This window comes from Diadema setosum, chromosome 9 (genome assembly GCF_964275005.1).
Source record: "Diadema setosum chromosome 9, eeDiaSeto1, whole genome shotgun sequence".
NCBI classification, from domain to species: Eukaryota; Metazoa; Echinodermata; class Echinoidea; order Diadematoida; family Diadematidae; genus Diadema; species Diadema setosum.
Genome location: NC_092693.1, coordinates 35,118,182 through 35,136,732, shown reverse-complemented (window position 1 = coordinate 35,136,732; position 18,551 = coordinate 35,118,182). Strand labels below are relative to the sequence as shown.

Here is an 18,551-nt window from a genome sequence, read left to right as displayed (position 1 = left end):
ACTTTTTTCATTGACAAGTGGCATCAGATTGTTGAATTTCAATTGTAAAAATGCAAAAGCTCCCTCGTGTGGCATCCTCCCTCTCACAAGGGATAAGGATAAGAGGGCACCAGAGATCGAGCATATTAAACAGCCCTATAAACTCCGGTCGTAAAATACCGGGATCTAGTAGCCCACGATGTGCGCAATGCGCTCATGATATGTGTCCCAAAGAGATTGTATACTATACAAGTTCTCTCTGTATTGTGCTCATATTATGCTCGGGAGATCAGATTCTCCAGTTTGGTATGAATTCAGGTGGGAGAATCTCCCATAGAAACCCTTATTTGCTTTGCGTATTTTCGAAAGTCCTTCCTACTGTGGGAAGGGGTATTTTTCCCCCTACCAAACTCTCTTCAGCTAAGTCTCTTCCCTCCCTCGCCTATCATCCTTCAAGTTTTGCCCCCTTCCATCTCTAAAAACGTATCAAGTTCCCTGCTCATCCTCAAATTTCATCTCGTTATTGACAACTGTTTCCTCTGGCTTCCGTTCCGCAGCTCACAAGGGACCTTGGCGTGTCAGTCCGAAATCGGATTTGGTGACCATTTTATCAAATCATCTGCTGAACTTTGGTTACTGCAACTCCGGTCTTCTTCTGTGACTTGCTGAGGATCATGCGTCTTTTCGCAGATGACGAGTTCTTGTGTCGAAGTACTCTTTGGCCTGCTCCAGGACAAATTGCGTCAGCCCTTGAACTTTGGTGAAAATTCGCAGAGTGACGTCTTTAAGTCGTTTCGGGAAATCGGCAGGCAGCTGAAATTTGGGTAACAAATTATGGTTTCTTGTAATCAAATCTCGCAGGAGGTACCTGCTAATACCAATCTAGTCCTGTACATTTTATCTTATGTCTCTTGAGCGTTTCGTGAGTTACGGTGAAGTAGATGCATATATCAAGACAAACTCATATGCTGTACTGAGAGTCTGTTTAATAGGTATTGCTCTTCAAAATTACTGCATTATAACTGCAGTCGCTTAGAAACAATTCTGTCTGCAGAAAATATAATTCACGATGGTATTCTTGATATTCATGAAATGTATTCTTCATACAATGGAGACTCGTCACTCTGTCCGTCACACATTCATAGAATATAAAGAGACCTCATGCACTCTCTCTCTCCTTTGCATTTATTGTAACTTCTTTCAGAATCCACACCATACATACCAGCATTAGGAAGAGACATTCATTGTATATCTCTTGATGCGGTAACCGCTTGATTTTCATTTCACACTGATTATACCTCATCCTCTGTTAGGAGTCTTGCCTCAACCGTGCTGTTTTCCTGCCACTTTGTGTAGAACGGAATTTCCAGGAGGGGATTCTCGTCGCACATGCCGTAGTCGAAATCCGATACCTGTGGGCAAAATGGAAAATCATGAAAGGACCCCTCTTTAAAACTGTAATTACTTGTTGGAAAATTTTGAACATGAACGAGCTAGTTTTTCACAAACGTGACAATACTTGGTGAAACTGCAGAGGTATTAGGTTTTAGAGCAGATATGAAAATCAGATGCATTACATTTTACAGCTTAGTCCTAAATGCAAACGCACTTTATTTACATGCATCTTAAAAATGATCAACATCACCTTTATCTACCATCCCTGAAGTGCAATCTCTTGTATGTTCACAGGTGATACTTTACAGATGTTGAGACCCTCTGGAATGAATTTTAACCCCATAATCTACTTTACGGATTATACAAAATCAGTATTCAACTTGTTGGTGTGGTATCAATTGATGCCATCTTACACTATTTGTGATATAGTTCTAATTATTTTTTGAATCAATTCACTCATTTTGCCTCCATGTGTTTTACCAAGAACACAAATATGCTAGAGTAAGGAGCTTGGCTAGAGCAATTCGACAGTTTCGCACAGTCGCCTGGGATGCCTCCTCTTGTCACCCAATCATCTTAAGGACATATCTTCAATCACATAGGTAAAGTTGATTGACTTTTGAACCCCCTCTGCACAGATGAAATATGTTCCATTTATTTTTATCTACATTTTTCCCCATATCGCAAGATGTTTGGTCCCACAACTATAATGGAATTTTTGGTTAGAAACTGTCATTTGAGCAAAATCTTGATGTCCTTTGACCTTCCCCTATCATTTCAAGCTATTTGTTACTTCATTTCTGGCCTTCTTATCTGATAATATTGGCGATGGGCACTCTAACTTTATACGCTATAACTAAAATAAAATTCGTAATCACAGTAAAGTGATCTTCGACCATGAACTTAAATCTATCACGTTCACGCAAATAATTACCTTTACTGTACATTAGCATATCGCAAAAACAATCTGTTGGATGGATGGACGCAGGAACAACCCGAAAACATAATGCCTTCGGTCCGGAAGCATAAAGCGTATTTCAGCCAAATTTTTATCCTGACAGATTTGCCCAAAATCTACTTAGCGCATCTATTGTGGCATACTAATGGAGTGTGTTTGTATGCGTTTGTTATTATTATTATTATTGTTGTCATTATTATTAGTGCAATAACGAGCTGTCGGATGGACGGAAGGACAAAATGACAGAACGACGGACAACCCCAAATAACGTAATGCCTTCGGCATTTTCTCTGGCTGAGGCAAAATATCAACGTACCGTTATCTCCAAATTTTCTGCGCGCCAAATCTCTCTATCTGACGACAGACTACCTTCGTCATCGTCGACCACCAAGCACTTTCTGATGTCGGCCGGGTCGATAGTGCGCAGCTGCAGAGGTATAGAAAGTAGTTACACATTCATATCAACCTATCAAGTAAATTTAGGTCAATTTTGTGACCAGTTATCACGAAAAAAAAGAGAGTTGTCGTTATATATAACTACATTACCTGTGCATTAGAGCTCGTGCTGGCCTTCTTGTATTAATCTTGCATAAATGGCTGCCGCTGAGCAGTGCAAAACACACTCGGCTTCTCGTAGTGGATTCCAGAGTTACTATCGGGAGGATTCTTGGATAATTCTCTGTGTAATGTGCATTATATGCAGTATACTGATTGTTTCCTGGGCTTCTGCATAAAACACGTGGGATTCAATCACTGGGATTAATCAATAGATTTTAAAGCGTCAAGATACTGATCACTTCATATACGATAGATTAAAAAAAAAAAATGTGGCCGATTTGAAAGTAAGATTTCTAGTACAATCATTCCAAACGTAGAAAAAGAAAAAGAGCACCACAGCAAGACATGCAACAATGCAGATATGAAGAGGATAGACACAAAAATAATAAGGAAAATGAGTCAATTAATGAAAAAAATACAGAAAACAAAAGAGAAGCAAGCATTCTTATACCTTTTCATGGGCGTGCTGAATTTCAACAATGCACTTGTACAGTTGCCGATTGTGAATACGATCGAGTATCTGGCGTGCTTTCACCATGCCCTCTGACGACGACCTCGAACGCATGATTTCGTGGATGATACTGTCGTTAACCTGGTAAAAGGCTTCCGGGTCTTTCACGCACTCCCGCAGATTGTACTCGATTCTGGCCACAATGAATAATGACATTGGAGCCTAAGGAATTTAAAAACTTACAACAGTTGCACAAACTTATATTTCCAGTAGTGCATTTGCCTCATTTAAGGTGCAAACTCTTTGCCTGATGACAGTTGCTATAAGATAAAAAATTATGCTCACTGAATATAGAAACTAAGATGTGAAGGAGGGCAGAAGATCGATGAATATGGATTGAAAGACGAAAAATGACGGAGAGGAGACCTTGTGATTAAAGGCTTTAAATTCATTTTCATATCACGTGTAACTTTCAAATTCACTGTTCGGTATTACTTTCTCATTTAATTTTTGGTGTAAAAAGACAGAATATAATATGTAGCTTATAGTTAATTTGATACAGTTGGCGCTTTGATTTTCTTGGACATCCTTGACACGTCACGTCCACAATCAAGCTTGCATCGAAAAGTGCGTCTCTTTGTTGTCATTTGATTCTCTTGACTCTTACTTCATCTATAGTTTGTCTGAGATTGCTATAAAGACTAACATCAATTTGCATTATTCCCCCGCACCCCCCCCCCCCAAAAAAATGACAATAATCGGCATAGAAACAAACATCAGTGAACATCGCAAGGGAATAACGTGTACAGTTAACTTACCCATTTCTTCCGAGAAATAAAAGATGTTTGGACGCGGCGAGAAGTGCATCTCTCAACCTACAAGTAGATGAACAAACTTGAATGATTTTGTGTAAGATTGTTGTTGTGTCTAAGCTTTATTTCAAGAATTGCAAGGCTTGATACCATTATATGTCTATGAAGACGGTCTGACATGTTAGATCAAACTTAAAAAAAGTACAACAAAATCAATTGACCTGTATATATGCCTCAATAAAAAACCAGTTGTTGTTCCAGATCCATTATCTCAATTTAAGTGGTACATTTATCAACAGGTAGAATGCATCTATCTATGATGTGTTACTTCCAGTCATTTATTTATTTGTTATCTACACTTCTATTTGAAGATTTGTTCGAGGCGAAGGACATTTCCCTTTACATAATTAGTTCTTCAATTTTTCCTGGCGAATTTACAAACGCAACAAATTCATTGATCGTAGGTACAACGTGGCATAATTACAAGCAATAACAAATTGGCGTTTTAATGGTTGCCTGGTTGTGACAAACGGACACTGAAAATGGAGATTCAATTGGTGTTGGAGATAACGATTTGATTTCACTTCCTTCTGGACATCTTGTTTAATGAGAATAATAACTAGATTTCTTTTTCCTCAGAAAACGATTGTAATTTCTCTTCATTCAATTGCTTACATGATTTCGATGATACAGGTGACCCGATGTCGGTAAGCAGCGTAGTGTAGACTACGTCTGGTGAAGAACATGCGGTTTAACTCGCTAGAGAGCTGAAGAGAACAAGTCATATTCCACTGCTGTTGCGGTACATAACTTTATGAAGCCTATTGAATATGAACATTTTGACTATCATTATCATCTATATAGATCTCGTTCGCGATCCAGGAAAGGTGAATTGTAGTATCAAAGGTACCGTAAGTGAGGGGACTGTTATATACAAGTTCACTTTTTAGCAGCCCTTCAATTTTCATTTTCGGTCTTTAATGAAACAAGATTTCTATATGTGATATTATGTTATGTGAACAGTTGTAAAAACATGTATATTGTTCGGAAATTAAATAAAAAAAAGGAATGAAATCCTTCTGTGTAAAAAACAAGATTTATATAATGTCATATTCATAACTCAGTGCATTATAAACTGCGTTATCAACACAAAAATACATCCGACTGAAAACTTCCATAGTCCGTCTTTTTTTTTACGTAGAAATAAATTGATCTTAATATTGTATACGATATGCAATGGTAATTATAGCAAAATTGCACTTTGGAGTAATGAAGATCTGGTTGGTATACCTTGTCTCTGAAACAGAGCTCCTTCCTCACCGCTCCACCCGGACGTTGGATTTCACCGACCCGTACGAAAGGGAGGATGCGTGAGAATTCGAAGGCCGACTTCATCCCGAGGAAGTGAGCATCTCGAGCAAAGTAGTCGCACTTGTCAACATCGACTCTGTTGACGCTGTTGTTCACAATTTGGTACAGGTAGAACTTGTCCCCTCGGATCTGAAAAATGATTATGCCGGTGCACACTAAACCAATTAACATGTAACTATCATCGTCTTAAGACATTGAAGTCATATTATGTTGCTGTAAAGGATAATTTCTGAATGTTCTCAGTCATCCAGGTAAAGTATCTCATGAACTATATCAGTAAATCTAGTCAACTGGACTTACTTGTAATTTGGAATAGCGACGTTTCACGTCCTCTCTGGGACGCTTCATCAGCCAATCCCGACTGATCTTTGGCGGCAATTTATTGGTTGTTGACCCATAAAAAGTACTAGTGAGTCCAGTTGACTAGATTTACTGATATAGTTCGTGTAAAGAATAATATTCCTCTAGTTATTGCTGGGCAGGCGTCAGGTCCACGATACTAGCTTACGTATTCACTTTGATGTACAGTATATTTAAGGGTAATTTGTTAATCAGTTGCAAGTTCAACAAATCGACAAAACAGAATCATCTATTTGAATCAACTCCATTTCCTACAGCCTATTTGATTACCAGTTGTTTAATACAACGTTAATTATAATTCTAAATGACTTTGTTCAAAGTTATCTCATCATGAAACAATTCACGGGCTCATCTAAATGAATTATTGGAACAAACTTTGTGTTCATGCAATTGTAGTTATGATTGTGCATATCATTGTTGTTGTTGAAAATGGAAAAAATGAGAAATGAAAATGAACATAGAAATAGATAATATGCTGTATCACGCAAGTGTCAGTAAGGATAGAACCATCACTGGATATCGGGTGGTAGCTCAGTAGCATATAGCAATCAGAAGGTCGTTGGTTCCAATCCCACACAAGTATGTTTACTTATGATTTGTATCTTTTTTTGCGATATTCTTTGTTTGAATTTCACTCAATATCAGGCTCATTTTCACAATGAAATTAGTATGAACAAAAATAAGCAACTGAATTTTTCTCACTTGTGCTGCTGAATCACATTCTTTTTGTTTTACGACATACAATGTATAATTTTGCAAATCATACTATGTATATGGTTCGTTTATTTACTTCGATGTATATAGGATATTTTTTTTTAATTGATTGCAATGAAACAACTCGACGCAAGATTCATTGATATGAATATCATGCATTCTTATGCATTTTCTAGAGATATTATTTTGTGACCACATTAAACAGATATATTCAATGAGGTGGCAAACGGATCTTCTTTAATCTCATGTAAGATATCCGGTGCTGAAGCTAGTGTAGACGTAGTGACGAGAAGCGGGAAAGAATTCCACTGTTATCTAACCGAAGTTGATCACTGTTTTAAGTTGGTTCATGCAGAAAAAGGAACAATTTGTTAGTTTTCTTTCTGTTACTTTCTTTGTCTAAGTGCAAGATACATCATGATAGGCAAAAGATATAATACATTTAGTTTTGTTTTCAGTGTGGGAAATTATCTGGTGTGAATGGAATTCCATTACCAGTTCGTTGTTCGGCTGTCTGCTCCTTCCAAGGATTAGCTCGCATATGAACTCGATCTCATCTTTGTGGATCTGGAATTTCCGCATCTTCTGCTGCAGATTATATTTCTCGGTAAGGTACTCGAACATGACCACGGACTGCTCTTCATGCTGCAATGTAAACAAACAAAACATACAAACAAACAAACAAACAAACAAGATCGTTGACGAGGTAAGAAATTACTGAACAGTGCATGAGTGATGGGCAATAGTTTTACCAGAATCTACTCAAAAGACCAACCAAACGTAAGTGACGGTTTGTGGTACATCACTTTGTCATTCCGCTTGTGTGTCACGTGATCACTTTCGTCACAAAAAAAAAAAAAACCAGAAGCACCGACCAAAAAGGTTTCATGTTGGCAAGTTGATAAATTGTAGATGCAAATTCTTTTCAAAATTAAGAGAAAGTGTATATTACAATACGCAACATGGACATGCCAAAGCAACAATTAATACACACGTGTGGACATGTAAGTGCAGCGTAAATAACTCGGAAAAAGTCGATCTCACGAAAGTCGAACAATATCGAGTATTTAAGTCAAAACAATATACACATAGGCGTGTGTGCGTGCGTGTGTGTGTATGTGTGTTTGTGAGTGAGTGCGCAGTGTCCGATTACAATACGTAATGGAAGCCTTCTTACCTTCCACTTTTTTCCCTCCTCTTGTTGTATTATGCTCTCAAATACATGCGAGAATGGACCGTGGCCGAGGTCATGACATAGACCAGCGATTTGTATACACGCGATCTCATTGGCTTGGATGCTGGGCTGGTGGCGCTGTAACGTTGTGGCAAGTGTTCCCGCCAAATGGCTGACACTGCAAAGACATACAAAAGGATTTGTCAGGAAATTATTGCTTCATTCTCACTATGATTTGTCTAAAGCTTGATCTCGAAGCCAAGCGTTTCAGCAAATATCATCAATATCAAAGTTAATACTCAGTCACTGTTGTCATAATAGTATGTCATGCCAAAATAATGATACACATTATGACCAAGATAAAACGGCTACAACTGAAGACCTTGCATTAATACTAATTGAAACCCCGCGTTAATTTCAGACGGAAAAAAGGAAAAAAATTATGCTTATATACCTGTACGTTTTATTACTGATATCTTCTTCAACAGGACAGTAGTAAAGAAGTAGTAGTAAAGAGGTTTCATTTTGAAACGGTAAGATAAACAGATTACTATAGGAGATATGGGGAACTGGTCAGGAGTGCTGTCGTAAATAAACTTATTCAAATCGTATGAATTCTCTGTCATTCATGCTCTGGAAAAGTTTTCATCGTTGTCAAATTTGGTCCTTGAATTCATAAATTGTTTAAACTATCTATTATTTAAAAAAAAAAACATTATATACAGAAAAAGTCCCGTGACATTTCCGGATATTAGTGTACAAATTCCATTCTCTGATCTACGTAGAACGAGAATAAAAACAACTGATTTTCATACGCTGAGAAACTTCGGTTTTCTTTTGCAAACTTTGACTGAGTGCTAATTAAACAAACTCAAAACCTCGACACTGTAATTTTGACTCTGGCAATTTCTAACTGTTTGATCCTACAGAATCGCAAGAAGGAATCTTTTGACTTTTGTTTTTGGAGGGGGACTTCATCACAACATACATAGTGCTTCGACACCTGTTATGACTGTATTTAAAGGCTCCATAGTCCCTTATTGCCTGATGTAAGAGGTCGTTCTTGACAGTCATAGAGCTATATATAGTCTATGGGATTTATCAGTTTTTTGGTTTTTTATTATCATGTCTTAACTCACTGAGAAAGATTCATTCTATGATAAATAGGTAAACCGGCATACTGATTAAGCTGATTACCCCAAGCAATGGTCGAAACGAGTATGGACTGCTCCAGGAAACACGTAGCAGGCACCACCGAGTTGTTTGATGTATCGCAGCCGCTGGAATTCGGGCGTATCGATGATCCATTGGCAGTACTCAGGGATCTGAATCGTGCCATGTATAGGGTCATTAAACCCCTGCACAAAAATGCATAAATTAGAAGGCTTATTCTTTTTTTTTCCATCCAAATGATGTGATGAAGCTCTATTCTATCTATGATGCAAAACTGATGAACGGAAAATAACCTGAATATGACCACAAACTATCTAACGCTGGTCATTCGTTTCGTATACGCTCAGCAACCGTTGCGCTTTCCTTCGTTACTTTTCTACGATAGCAATACGGTTAGCATATTATACTCTCATCATTCGCTAGCTGAACGTCTGAGAACCAGATTGTGCCCGAAAATTTGGGCGTATCCGGACTTACCCAAATTTCACCCCGAATAATTGCAAATTTTATTCGCTGCAACTTATAAATGTCAGTCTTATTCGCAGACTTGATCGAACACGGAAATTTGCACAGAGAGTAACAGGCGCAGAGCTGACTTCGGTGTGGGCACTTCAGGACTAACGAACGAATTAAGATGTTTCATATTAGGATGATTATTACAATTAGGGCTGAGAGGTATTACATTTTTTTTTATTTTTTTTTTAGGGTTGCATGGTATTACATTTACGGTTGACATTACATTGTATTACATTCTAGTTGTCAATGGTTATTTCATTTAGCCTTGATTTTTACATTTAGTGTTAAAATGTGTTGCATTTAGCCTCGATATTACATTTAGGGTTAAGATGAATTACATTTATGGTTGATATTACATTAAGGGTTGAAAAGTATATTACATTTAGGGTGGTTTAGGATGGTTAATACATTTAGGGCTAAGATGTATTACATTTATGGTGGACATGACATTATGTAATATGTATCACATTTAATACTATAGAGTTGTCTGCGGTTGTCTCAGTTAGCCCTTGATCTATTACATTCAGCATCGATATTACATTAAAGTGTACGTATTGCATTTAGCGTCGATATTACGTTTATTGTTGAGATGTATTACATTCAGGGTTGATATTACATTTATGGTTAAAAAGTTTTACATTTGCGGTTAATTCTTTTTTAATGTATTACATTTATGGTGAATATTGCATTCAGGCTTAAAATGCATTACATTAAGGGTGATATTACATTGGTGGTTAAAAGTATTACATTTAGGGTAGATATTACATTTGGGGATGTCCACGGTTATTACAGTTAGGATTAAAATGTAGACCCTTTTACATTTAAGGTGGATATGACATTTAGGGTTGATATTGCATTTAGGGTTGAAATGTATTACATTTAGGGTGGATATGACATTTAGGGTTAAAATGAATTATGTTTAGCGTTGTAAACGGTTATTACATTTAGGGTTAAAACGTATTACATTTAGGGTTGATATTGCACTTAGCATCAGCGTTATTACATTTGGGGTTGATACACCCCAATCAGTCGCATTAATTCTCTCGCGGTCTCCCAACGATCCAAGGTTTTGCGTTCTTTTTGACGAAATCAGTAGAACTGACGGGGGTAATGATATAAATTTGCAGGAGCTATAAAAGCAGACGTAAAATTCAACGTCATTTTTGCACTCTCTTCCCTCCTCTGCTGTGTTTTGCGCAGAAAAACGGAGTGTCACGACAACATAATAGTGCCAGTTCAATAATGCGAAAATAATCTTTTCACGAAGGCTGTTCAAAACTACACCACGCATCCATTAACGCTTCCCGTCTACGACGGAGTCATATATCATTGTACATGTATATGTATAAAAATGTCGCGCGTAATGTCATCTGACATGTAGGTGTCTTGTGTACATTATTTGCCCCGCGTAAATCCGTTTTGCATAATGGAAGAAAAGGCGGACTTTGCTCATTCGACAGGATAATATAAAGTACAAAAGACTAAAGTTATACCTCAAATCACCGATGACTGTGATTTGTAAGTTAAGTGGCAGTGAATGGCCAACACCTACCTTTTGGGCATTCATTGATTGTTAGTACACACGCATGCCGACGAACTGGAAAACTTAATGTAACTGATGAAGATCCTTTGCTGTCGGCTGAGCCTGACTGCCACATTTACTATGTACCTTGACACCGTTTTGACATTGTGCACAGAATACATTTACTGTCCCCGAGCGATATTCGCGTTTCTCCCTCTGCGCTAGAATGCTTCTTGTACCAGTTCATGCATCGACGACAATGTCTTTCATCCCATATACAACGCAAGCAGAGAGAGGGAGAGAGAGACTGAACTGCGCCAAATACAATACGTTTTGGATCAATAGTTGGAGGAGCAAAATACCAGTGATATGGCGATGAGAAATCCCCACCTACACCAGGGATCCCACCTGGTAGAATACAATAAACTCGTCACGCCAGCTGCAGTCAGCATATGGGAGGGGTGGAGGGGATGGGGGTGGGGATCGGATGGAAAAACCTTTGAGTATTTATGATAACATTTTGTGTTACACCTCGACGTGTCTCGTTTCTCTTGGTAGGTGTCTCTCAATGTGTACATATCCGGGGTATACATCCTATTGTGTATGCACCACCATGGTAGCTCCATGATACCACGTATACCTGTGTACGTTTGTGTGTGCGTGTGTGTGTGTTTTGGGTGTCGCAAAGAACTTTTTTGGTTCAATTTCCTAAGAAAGCACCAAATTTGTCACACAAAATGCATAACACAAACCGTAATATTTCGATTTTAGACCAGCGCCAACTTAAATTAAGGAAGCTTATATTAACGAAAAGCTAAAGCTTATTATAGGAATTAAAGGGTTCCAAGGAAATGTCAGTTTTAGCATCAATAATCAATGGAGATCGGAAATGATTAAGAATGGACGAAAACGAATATTCATATAAAAAAGGCCTACGACTAATTTCTATATTGCAGCAAAACCACTGAAATATAACTAGGGGCCTATTCATTTGGCTTTGTGATATCATGGTCTCGCGAAGAATTTTCGTCTCAGTTAGATTATGCAAATAGTAGGCAACAAGACGGGCCGAAATATAGTTGACCAACATATCCAAACATCGTGCATAATAATGCAAGTTCAATGAATTTACAGCTTTTCCTGACATTGCGAAAACCTGCCCGATGTAAGTCGATATTGCAATAACCAAAGCATTTAAACGGTAGCCCATAAGTATTTAGCACGGCCGCGGAACCAGGGGGAGGGGAGGGATAGCTCTTCACAAAAAATAGGAAAATTTCTGAAAACGAAAGAAAAAAAAGCTTCATAAAAAACAACAACAAAATTCAGGACTTCCTGAAGCTTGCGCTTTGCTATCCCTCCAGTCGAACGTCGGGGGGGGGGGGGGTGGTAATTAACCTTTGCCCCAAAACGTAGGATTAATGTATACTCTATATTTTGCCGCTGAAAACATCAGTAACTCCGATTTGAGTCAATAGCCAAGTACTCCGTCAGTTGGTGACTACACCTACATGATCATGGCAATATTCTCGACGTCATCTTGGTCCGGCAATCTGACAGACTGCTATTTTCTCACTCACGAGTTATCCCCGGCATCTCCGACCACTCTGCCGTAGCCTACTTGTTTCGTTTTGACAAGCCAGAGAGGAATGATGCTAAGTTCTCATCTCGCGACATAAAAGACATCAACAGGACTGATTTTGCCAACGATGTGTCTGACAGAACATTACGTCCTTGGCAACAGCAGACGTTGATGATGCTGTGATCTGCTGGTGATGATGATGACGTTCGTCCTTCACTGGCGAAGACGACCACAACTTCTAGTAACACTACATTCCGTGAGTGCGAAGATGGCTTATCAGTCCGATCCTCGCCCTAAAAAGCCTGGTGCAGTGTGGACATGGAAATGCCGGAGGTACATCAAGCTGAGAGGTCGCTCTGCTTTTCCGTCGCTGCCGTTTTTGCTCCTGCTCCTCCACACGTCTCACTTCGTAACCTGACACACCAGAGCTGACCACGGATTGCCAGGCAGATCGGTCTTGTGCCGTTGTTTCCCATGTGTCCGGGTTGATGCTACAGCATTTCATGGATGCTTTCAGTGTGTCCTTGTAGAGCTTCCTTTGACCTCTTTGAGAGCGCTTGCCTTCCATTAGTTCACCGTAGGGCAGTCATTTTGGCAAACGTTCGTCAGACATTCGAAGTACATCTGAATTGGGAGCGCTTGAGCATCACATGAACACTCTCCATCTGGGCTCTCTGAAGTACTTCGGTGTTTGGCACCTTGTCTTGCCATTTCACGTGTAGCAGATTTCGGGGGCATCTCATGTGAAAGGAGTTCAGCTGCCTGGCATGCCGGTGTCACAGTCGATCCGTTCCGGGTTCCGGGGGAACCGATATACCGGCCGAATCCAGTCGATTAGTTCCGCGGAACGAATATACCGCACAATAGGCAGTACGCAGAAACGTTCCGCAACCGCCGATCCTATCCGGGTTGTGCGAGTAGGCCTCATTAAAAACAAAATGATAATCTGTTTATTGTGGATGCTGTATCAAAACCCCAAAATCTAAGCAAGCTATTTCTTCATTTTTTTTTTTTTAATATTAAGGACAAACCGATTTTTTTGCGTTCTGATAATTTCCCTTTAGATGAATCATATTATAGCCTCGTACAAGTGGCACGAAGAAATTAATTGCTGTATGTACGAGTCGATCATGTGGAGCCGTTACGCAGACAGTGTGGTGCGATTAGCCTTTATTTATAGATAAAACTTCAAAGAATAGTAAAGAAAGAGCATGATAATACAGTGCACTCCTGTTACAACGAACACGGTTATAACGAAATTTCGTTATAACGAAGTAAATCTTCTGGTCCCAAAATTATCACCATTAAAGGGTGTGTACAGTTCTGGTCGAGGTGAGGATTTAGCATTTAACGTTTTGTGAGAAATTCAGAAACCACTCTATGGGATGTCAAAGAGCATGCAATTCTAAGGGGTATCAAAAGTGTATTTGATGAAAATAGGTTTTGAAATGGCTGAGATATCCAAAAACAAGGTGAAACAAAGAGATCCTAATAAAAGGCGTGGCCTGTCACCTTTATTATCAATACTTTTTTGGAAATCTCAGCCATTTCGAAACCGATTTTCATCAAATAAACATTGAATCCTTCTTAAAATAACATGCTCTTTCATATTTCATAAGAGGTTTCTCATTATCTCAATTAGGAATGTTCAAAACACGAATCCCCACCTCAACCAGTACTGTACAGTCCCTTTAAAGTCTATGGTACAAAATTCGCTTATAACGAACACGGTTATAGCGAAATTTCCGTTATAACGAAGTCTTTTCCGAGTGCCACAGACAAAGAAAAACAAAAGAAATGTGCTCCGTTATAACGAAATGCGAATTGCTTTCGAAAATACGTAGCGGAACAACCATAGCGTCCTTGCATGAGTGAACGCTTCACATCACTGTGTGTTCGCTCCTTGTGTCACGCACAGTTCCTGAGGGGAACTTGCGTTTATTATTGTAATACAGTTATCCCATCACATTTCATATAGCTTTTCAGTGTATGATGAGTATTCAGCAAACAGAATATGATATATATGTGATTTTCTTGTTTTCGTTATATATTGTATTTGTTCGGTTATAACGAAATTTCGTTATAACGAAAGAAAACTGCCGGTCCCGAGCATTTCGTTATAACGGGAGTGCACTGTACTATAGTTATAGGTCCTACATTTATAAGAGACTGCTTGAAGTGGGAAGGAAGAGAGAGGGAGGTTTTGCTGGTAGGGTCAAGCGTGGATAATTTTTTTTTTCAATGACCTTTGTTCTGATAAGAAAATGATTGTACAGCTATACTTCAAAAAAAAAAAATGTTGGTTAGTCTGCAAACAAATTGTTAATGTGTACGCAGGGGCCTAAAATGGAACTATGCACGTGGATTTCATTTCATTTATTTGTTTTATTCTAATTTTTCTTTCAACAAAACATAACACAAAGAAAATCAAAAATGAAATTATAAGCATATATACATTACAAAGTATGACAATCAATGGTAAATAAAGGAGACCTCCGGGTGATTCTCAGATTTTTACATTTGTACAACTATAAGTTAGTTATACTGATGGCAGAGTTTCAGAATTTGTGATAATTGGGATGAAGAATAAGAATATTTTCAAAAAATAGAACAGATCTGCAATGAACAAGGATGATGACATGGCAGAGTCACCATAAGAATGCATGAGTTTGGGCTCAAGGAAGCAGAACATAAGAAGAAGGCAGATGAACTCGCAAACATGGGCGTAAATCCCGGGGGGGATGGGGGGGATATATCCCCCCCTGAAATGGAGGAGGGGGGGATGGCCTGTACAATCATCCCCCCCTGAATTTTGAAAGAAAAAAATGGAGGAAGCAGAAATGTGATTGTATCAATTTTGGCATATTGCATGACGTTTGTACGCCGGCCTTCAGACAGGTAACAGAGCTGAACAGTACTCTATCTTGTAGGAAAATGTATACATAATTTTCTCAAGCGCTCGCTCGCTTCGCTCGCTCGCGAAGAAAGTAACATCGACATACACTGTAAGGTATGGCTCAGATCCTGGGTAAGATGTATCCTGACTGAGTCACCAGTCACTGTCGTTTCTCAGGAATGATTCAGGAAATGGAGGGGGTTCAATTATGGCAATATAGTTCTTGTTATTGTTTGTTTGTTTGTTTTCGTACATATCTTGCAGATGGTCCCCATCAGTTACTCGCGTCATAGCATAGGCCTATACTAGTTGGTAGGCACTTATGAGGCGAGAATGCTTTGCGGGAAGTAGTTTCACCAAAGGTCACAGATTATTAATTATTCATGAGCTGGCGCAGTGACTGCCGAAGCCTTATTGAATATGTATGAGGTGGAAGATTCCCTTTTCCCTGCGTTATAAACGTACACCACCGAGTGTACGTCATGTAAACACATTTCGCTTGCAAAGTTGCAACAGTATGTGTGTGTGTGTGTGTGTGTGTGTGTCTGTGTGTCTGTGTCTGTCTGTCTGTCTGTCACTCACTCGAGGGCTTTCCATCGACGACTCACCCTTGTTGACATCCCACAGACTCTGTACAAACATGGTTTGATGATGAGTTTGATCATCATTGTGGTAGGTGCGTTTGAAGGGGGGGGGGGGGGGTGAGAAGATTTCTTCAGATAAATACTTTTAGTAGTTGTTAATTTTTTTTGGGGGGGGGGAGGGTGGGTAGGTAGAATGGGCTAGATCAGAAAACACAGTAAAGTACACTCAATGAAATCAGTCATTCTTGGAAGTTCTAATTGATACGAAGTTCATCTCAATCGACCGTTAAAAATGATTATCATCGTATTATTGCTCTTCTAATGCCTATGCGTACAACGAGGCGACAGTAGAGTGTGGTGAGGCGACAGTAGAGTGCGGTTTGGTCATATTGGTGAGTTTACCGATGAACTTGAATTTTTAACATTAATTATTTTTTAGTAGAGTGACAAACAAAGCCCCTGGAACCGAAACTCGTGTCTTTTGATGTGATTAGACCGTTAAAAATGACAATATCTTAGTATCAAGTGCTCTTCTAATGCCTATGCGTTATACACATAAAACGAGGCGACAGTAGAGTGTGGTGAGGCGACAGTAGAGTGCGGTTTGGTCATATTGGTGAATTTACCGATGAACTTGAATTTTTGACATTAATTATTTTTTAGTAGAGTGACAAACAAAGCCCCTGGAGCCGAAACTCATGTCTTTTGATGTGATTCGACGCTTGAAAATGACAATATCTTAGTATCAAGTGCTCTTCTAATGCCTATGCGTTATACACATAAAACGAGGCGACAGTAGAGTGTGGTGAGGCGACAGTAGAGTGCGGTTTGGTCATATTGGTGAATTTACCGATGAACTTGAATTTTTTATATCAATTATTTTTAGTAGAGTGACAAACAAAGCCCCTGGAGCCGAAACTCGTGTCTTTTGATGTGATTAGACCATTAAAAATGACAATATCTTAGTATCAAGTGCTCTTCTAATGCCTATGCGTTATACACATAAAACGAGGCGACAGTAGAGTGTGGTTAGGCGACAGTAGAGTGCGGTTTGGTCATATTGGTGAATTTACCGATGAACTTGAATTTTTTATATCAATTATTTTTAGTAGATTAACAAACAAGGCCCCTGGAGCCGAAACTCATGTCTTTAGATGTGATTAGACCGTTAAAAATGACAATATCTTAGTATTAATTGCTCTTCTAAAGCCTATGCGTTACTTACACATAAAACGAGGCGACAGTAGAGTGTGGTGAGGCGACAGTAGAGTGCGGTTTGGTCATATTGGTGAATTTACCGATGAACTTGAATTTTTTATGTCAATTATTTTTAGTAGAGTGACAAACAAAGCCCCTGGAGCCGAAACTCGTGTCTTTTGATGTGATTAGACCATTAAAAATGACAATATCTTAGTATCAAGTGCTCTTCTAATGCCTATGCGTTATACACATAAAACGAGGCGACAGTAGAGTGTGGTTTGGTCATATTGGTGAATTTACCGATGAACTTGAATTTTTTATATCAATTATTTTTAGTAGATTAACAAACAAGGCCCCTGGAGCCGAAACTCATGTCTTTAGATGTGATTAGACCGTTAAAAATGACAATATCTTAGTATCAATTGCTCTTCTAAAGCCTATGCGTTATACACATAAAACGAGGCGACAGTAGAGTGTGGTGAGGCGACAGTAGAGTGCGGTTTGGTCATATTGGTGAGTTACCGATGAACTTGAATTTTTAACATTAATTATTTTTAGTAGAGTGACAAACAAAGCCCCTGGAGCCGAAACACGTGTCTTTTGATGTGATTAAACCATTAAAAATGACAATATCTTAGTATCAAGTGCTCTTCTAATGCCTATGCGTTATACACATAAAACGAGGCGACAGTAGAGTGTGGTGAGGCGACAGTAGAGTGCAGTTTGGTCATATTGGTGAGTTTACCGATGAACTTGAATTTTTAACATTAATTATTTTTAGTAGAGTGACAAACAAAACCCCTGGAGCCGAAACTCGTGTCTTTTGATGTGATTAGACCATTAAAAATGACAATATCTTAGTATCAAGTGCTCTTCTAATGCCTATGTGTTATACTCATAAAACGAGGCGACAGTAGGGTGTGGTGAGGCGACAGTAGAGTGCGGTTTGGTCATATTGGTGAGTTTACCGATGAACTTGAATTTTTAACATTAATTATTTTTAGTAGAGTGACAAACAAAGCCCCTGGAGCCGAAACTCGTGTATTTTGATGTGATTAGACCGTTAAAAATGACAATATCTTAGTATTAATTGCTCTTCTAAAGCCTATGCGTTATACACATAAAACGAGGCGACAGTAGAGTGTGGTGAGGCGACAGTAGAGTGCGGTTTGGTCATATTGGTGAGTTACCGATGAACTTGAATTTTTAACATTAATTATTTTTAGTAGAGTGACAAACAAAGCCCCTGGAGCCGAAACACGTGTCTTTTGATGTGATTAAACCATTAAAAATGACAATATCTTAG

The 18,551-nt window shown here is 38.8% G+C and overlaps 1 protein-coding gene across 1 annotated transcript; it reads right to left on the bottom strand.

Moving 5' to 3' along the window:
- Nucleotides 1–651: 651 nt before the first annotated feature.
- LOC140233343 (deoxynucleoside triphosphate triphosphohydrolase SAMHD1-like) lies at nt 652–13,133 on the bottom strand. Its single transcript, XM_072313451.1, has 11 exons — nt 12,903–13,133; nt 8,970–9,130; nt 7,776–7,950; nt 7,094–7,243; nt 5,444–5,653; nt 4,829–4,920; nt 4,160–4,216; nt 3,342–3,534; nt 2,649–2,759; nt 1,278–1,391; nt 652–792 (listed from the first exon to the last, which is right to left on the bottom strand). The coding sequence occupies exons 1-11, from the start codon at nt 13,131–13,133 to the stop codon at nt 652–654; spliced, it is 1,635 nt and encodes a 544-aa protein (XP_072169552.1).
- Between the last annotated feature and the right edge of the window lie 5,418 nt (nt 13,134–18,551).

Bases quoted from the DNA above. Each gene is read 5' to 3' on its own strand.
- LOC140233343 (XM_072313451.1), bottom strand. From the start codon at position 13,133: ATGGAAGGCAAGCGCTCTCAAAGAGGTCAAAGGAAGCTCTACAAGGAC. The intron at 5,654-7,093 runs GTAATGGAATTC...ATCATTTTTCAG, and splicing joins GACAGCCGAACAACGAACTG to ATCCGAGGGGACAAGTTCTA. The intron at 4,921-5,443 runs GTATACCAACCA...TGTTCTCTTCAG, and splicing joins AGCTCTGTTTCAGAGACAAG to CTCTCTAGCGAGTTAAACCG.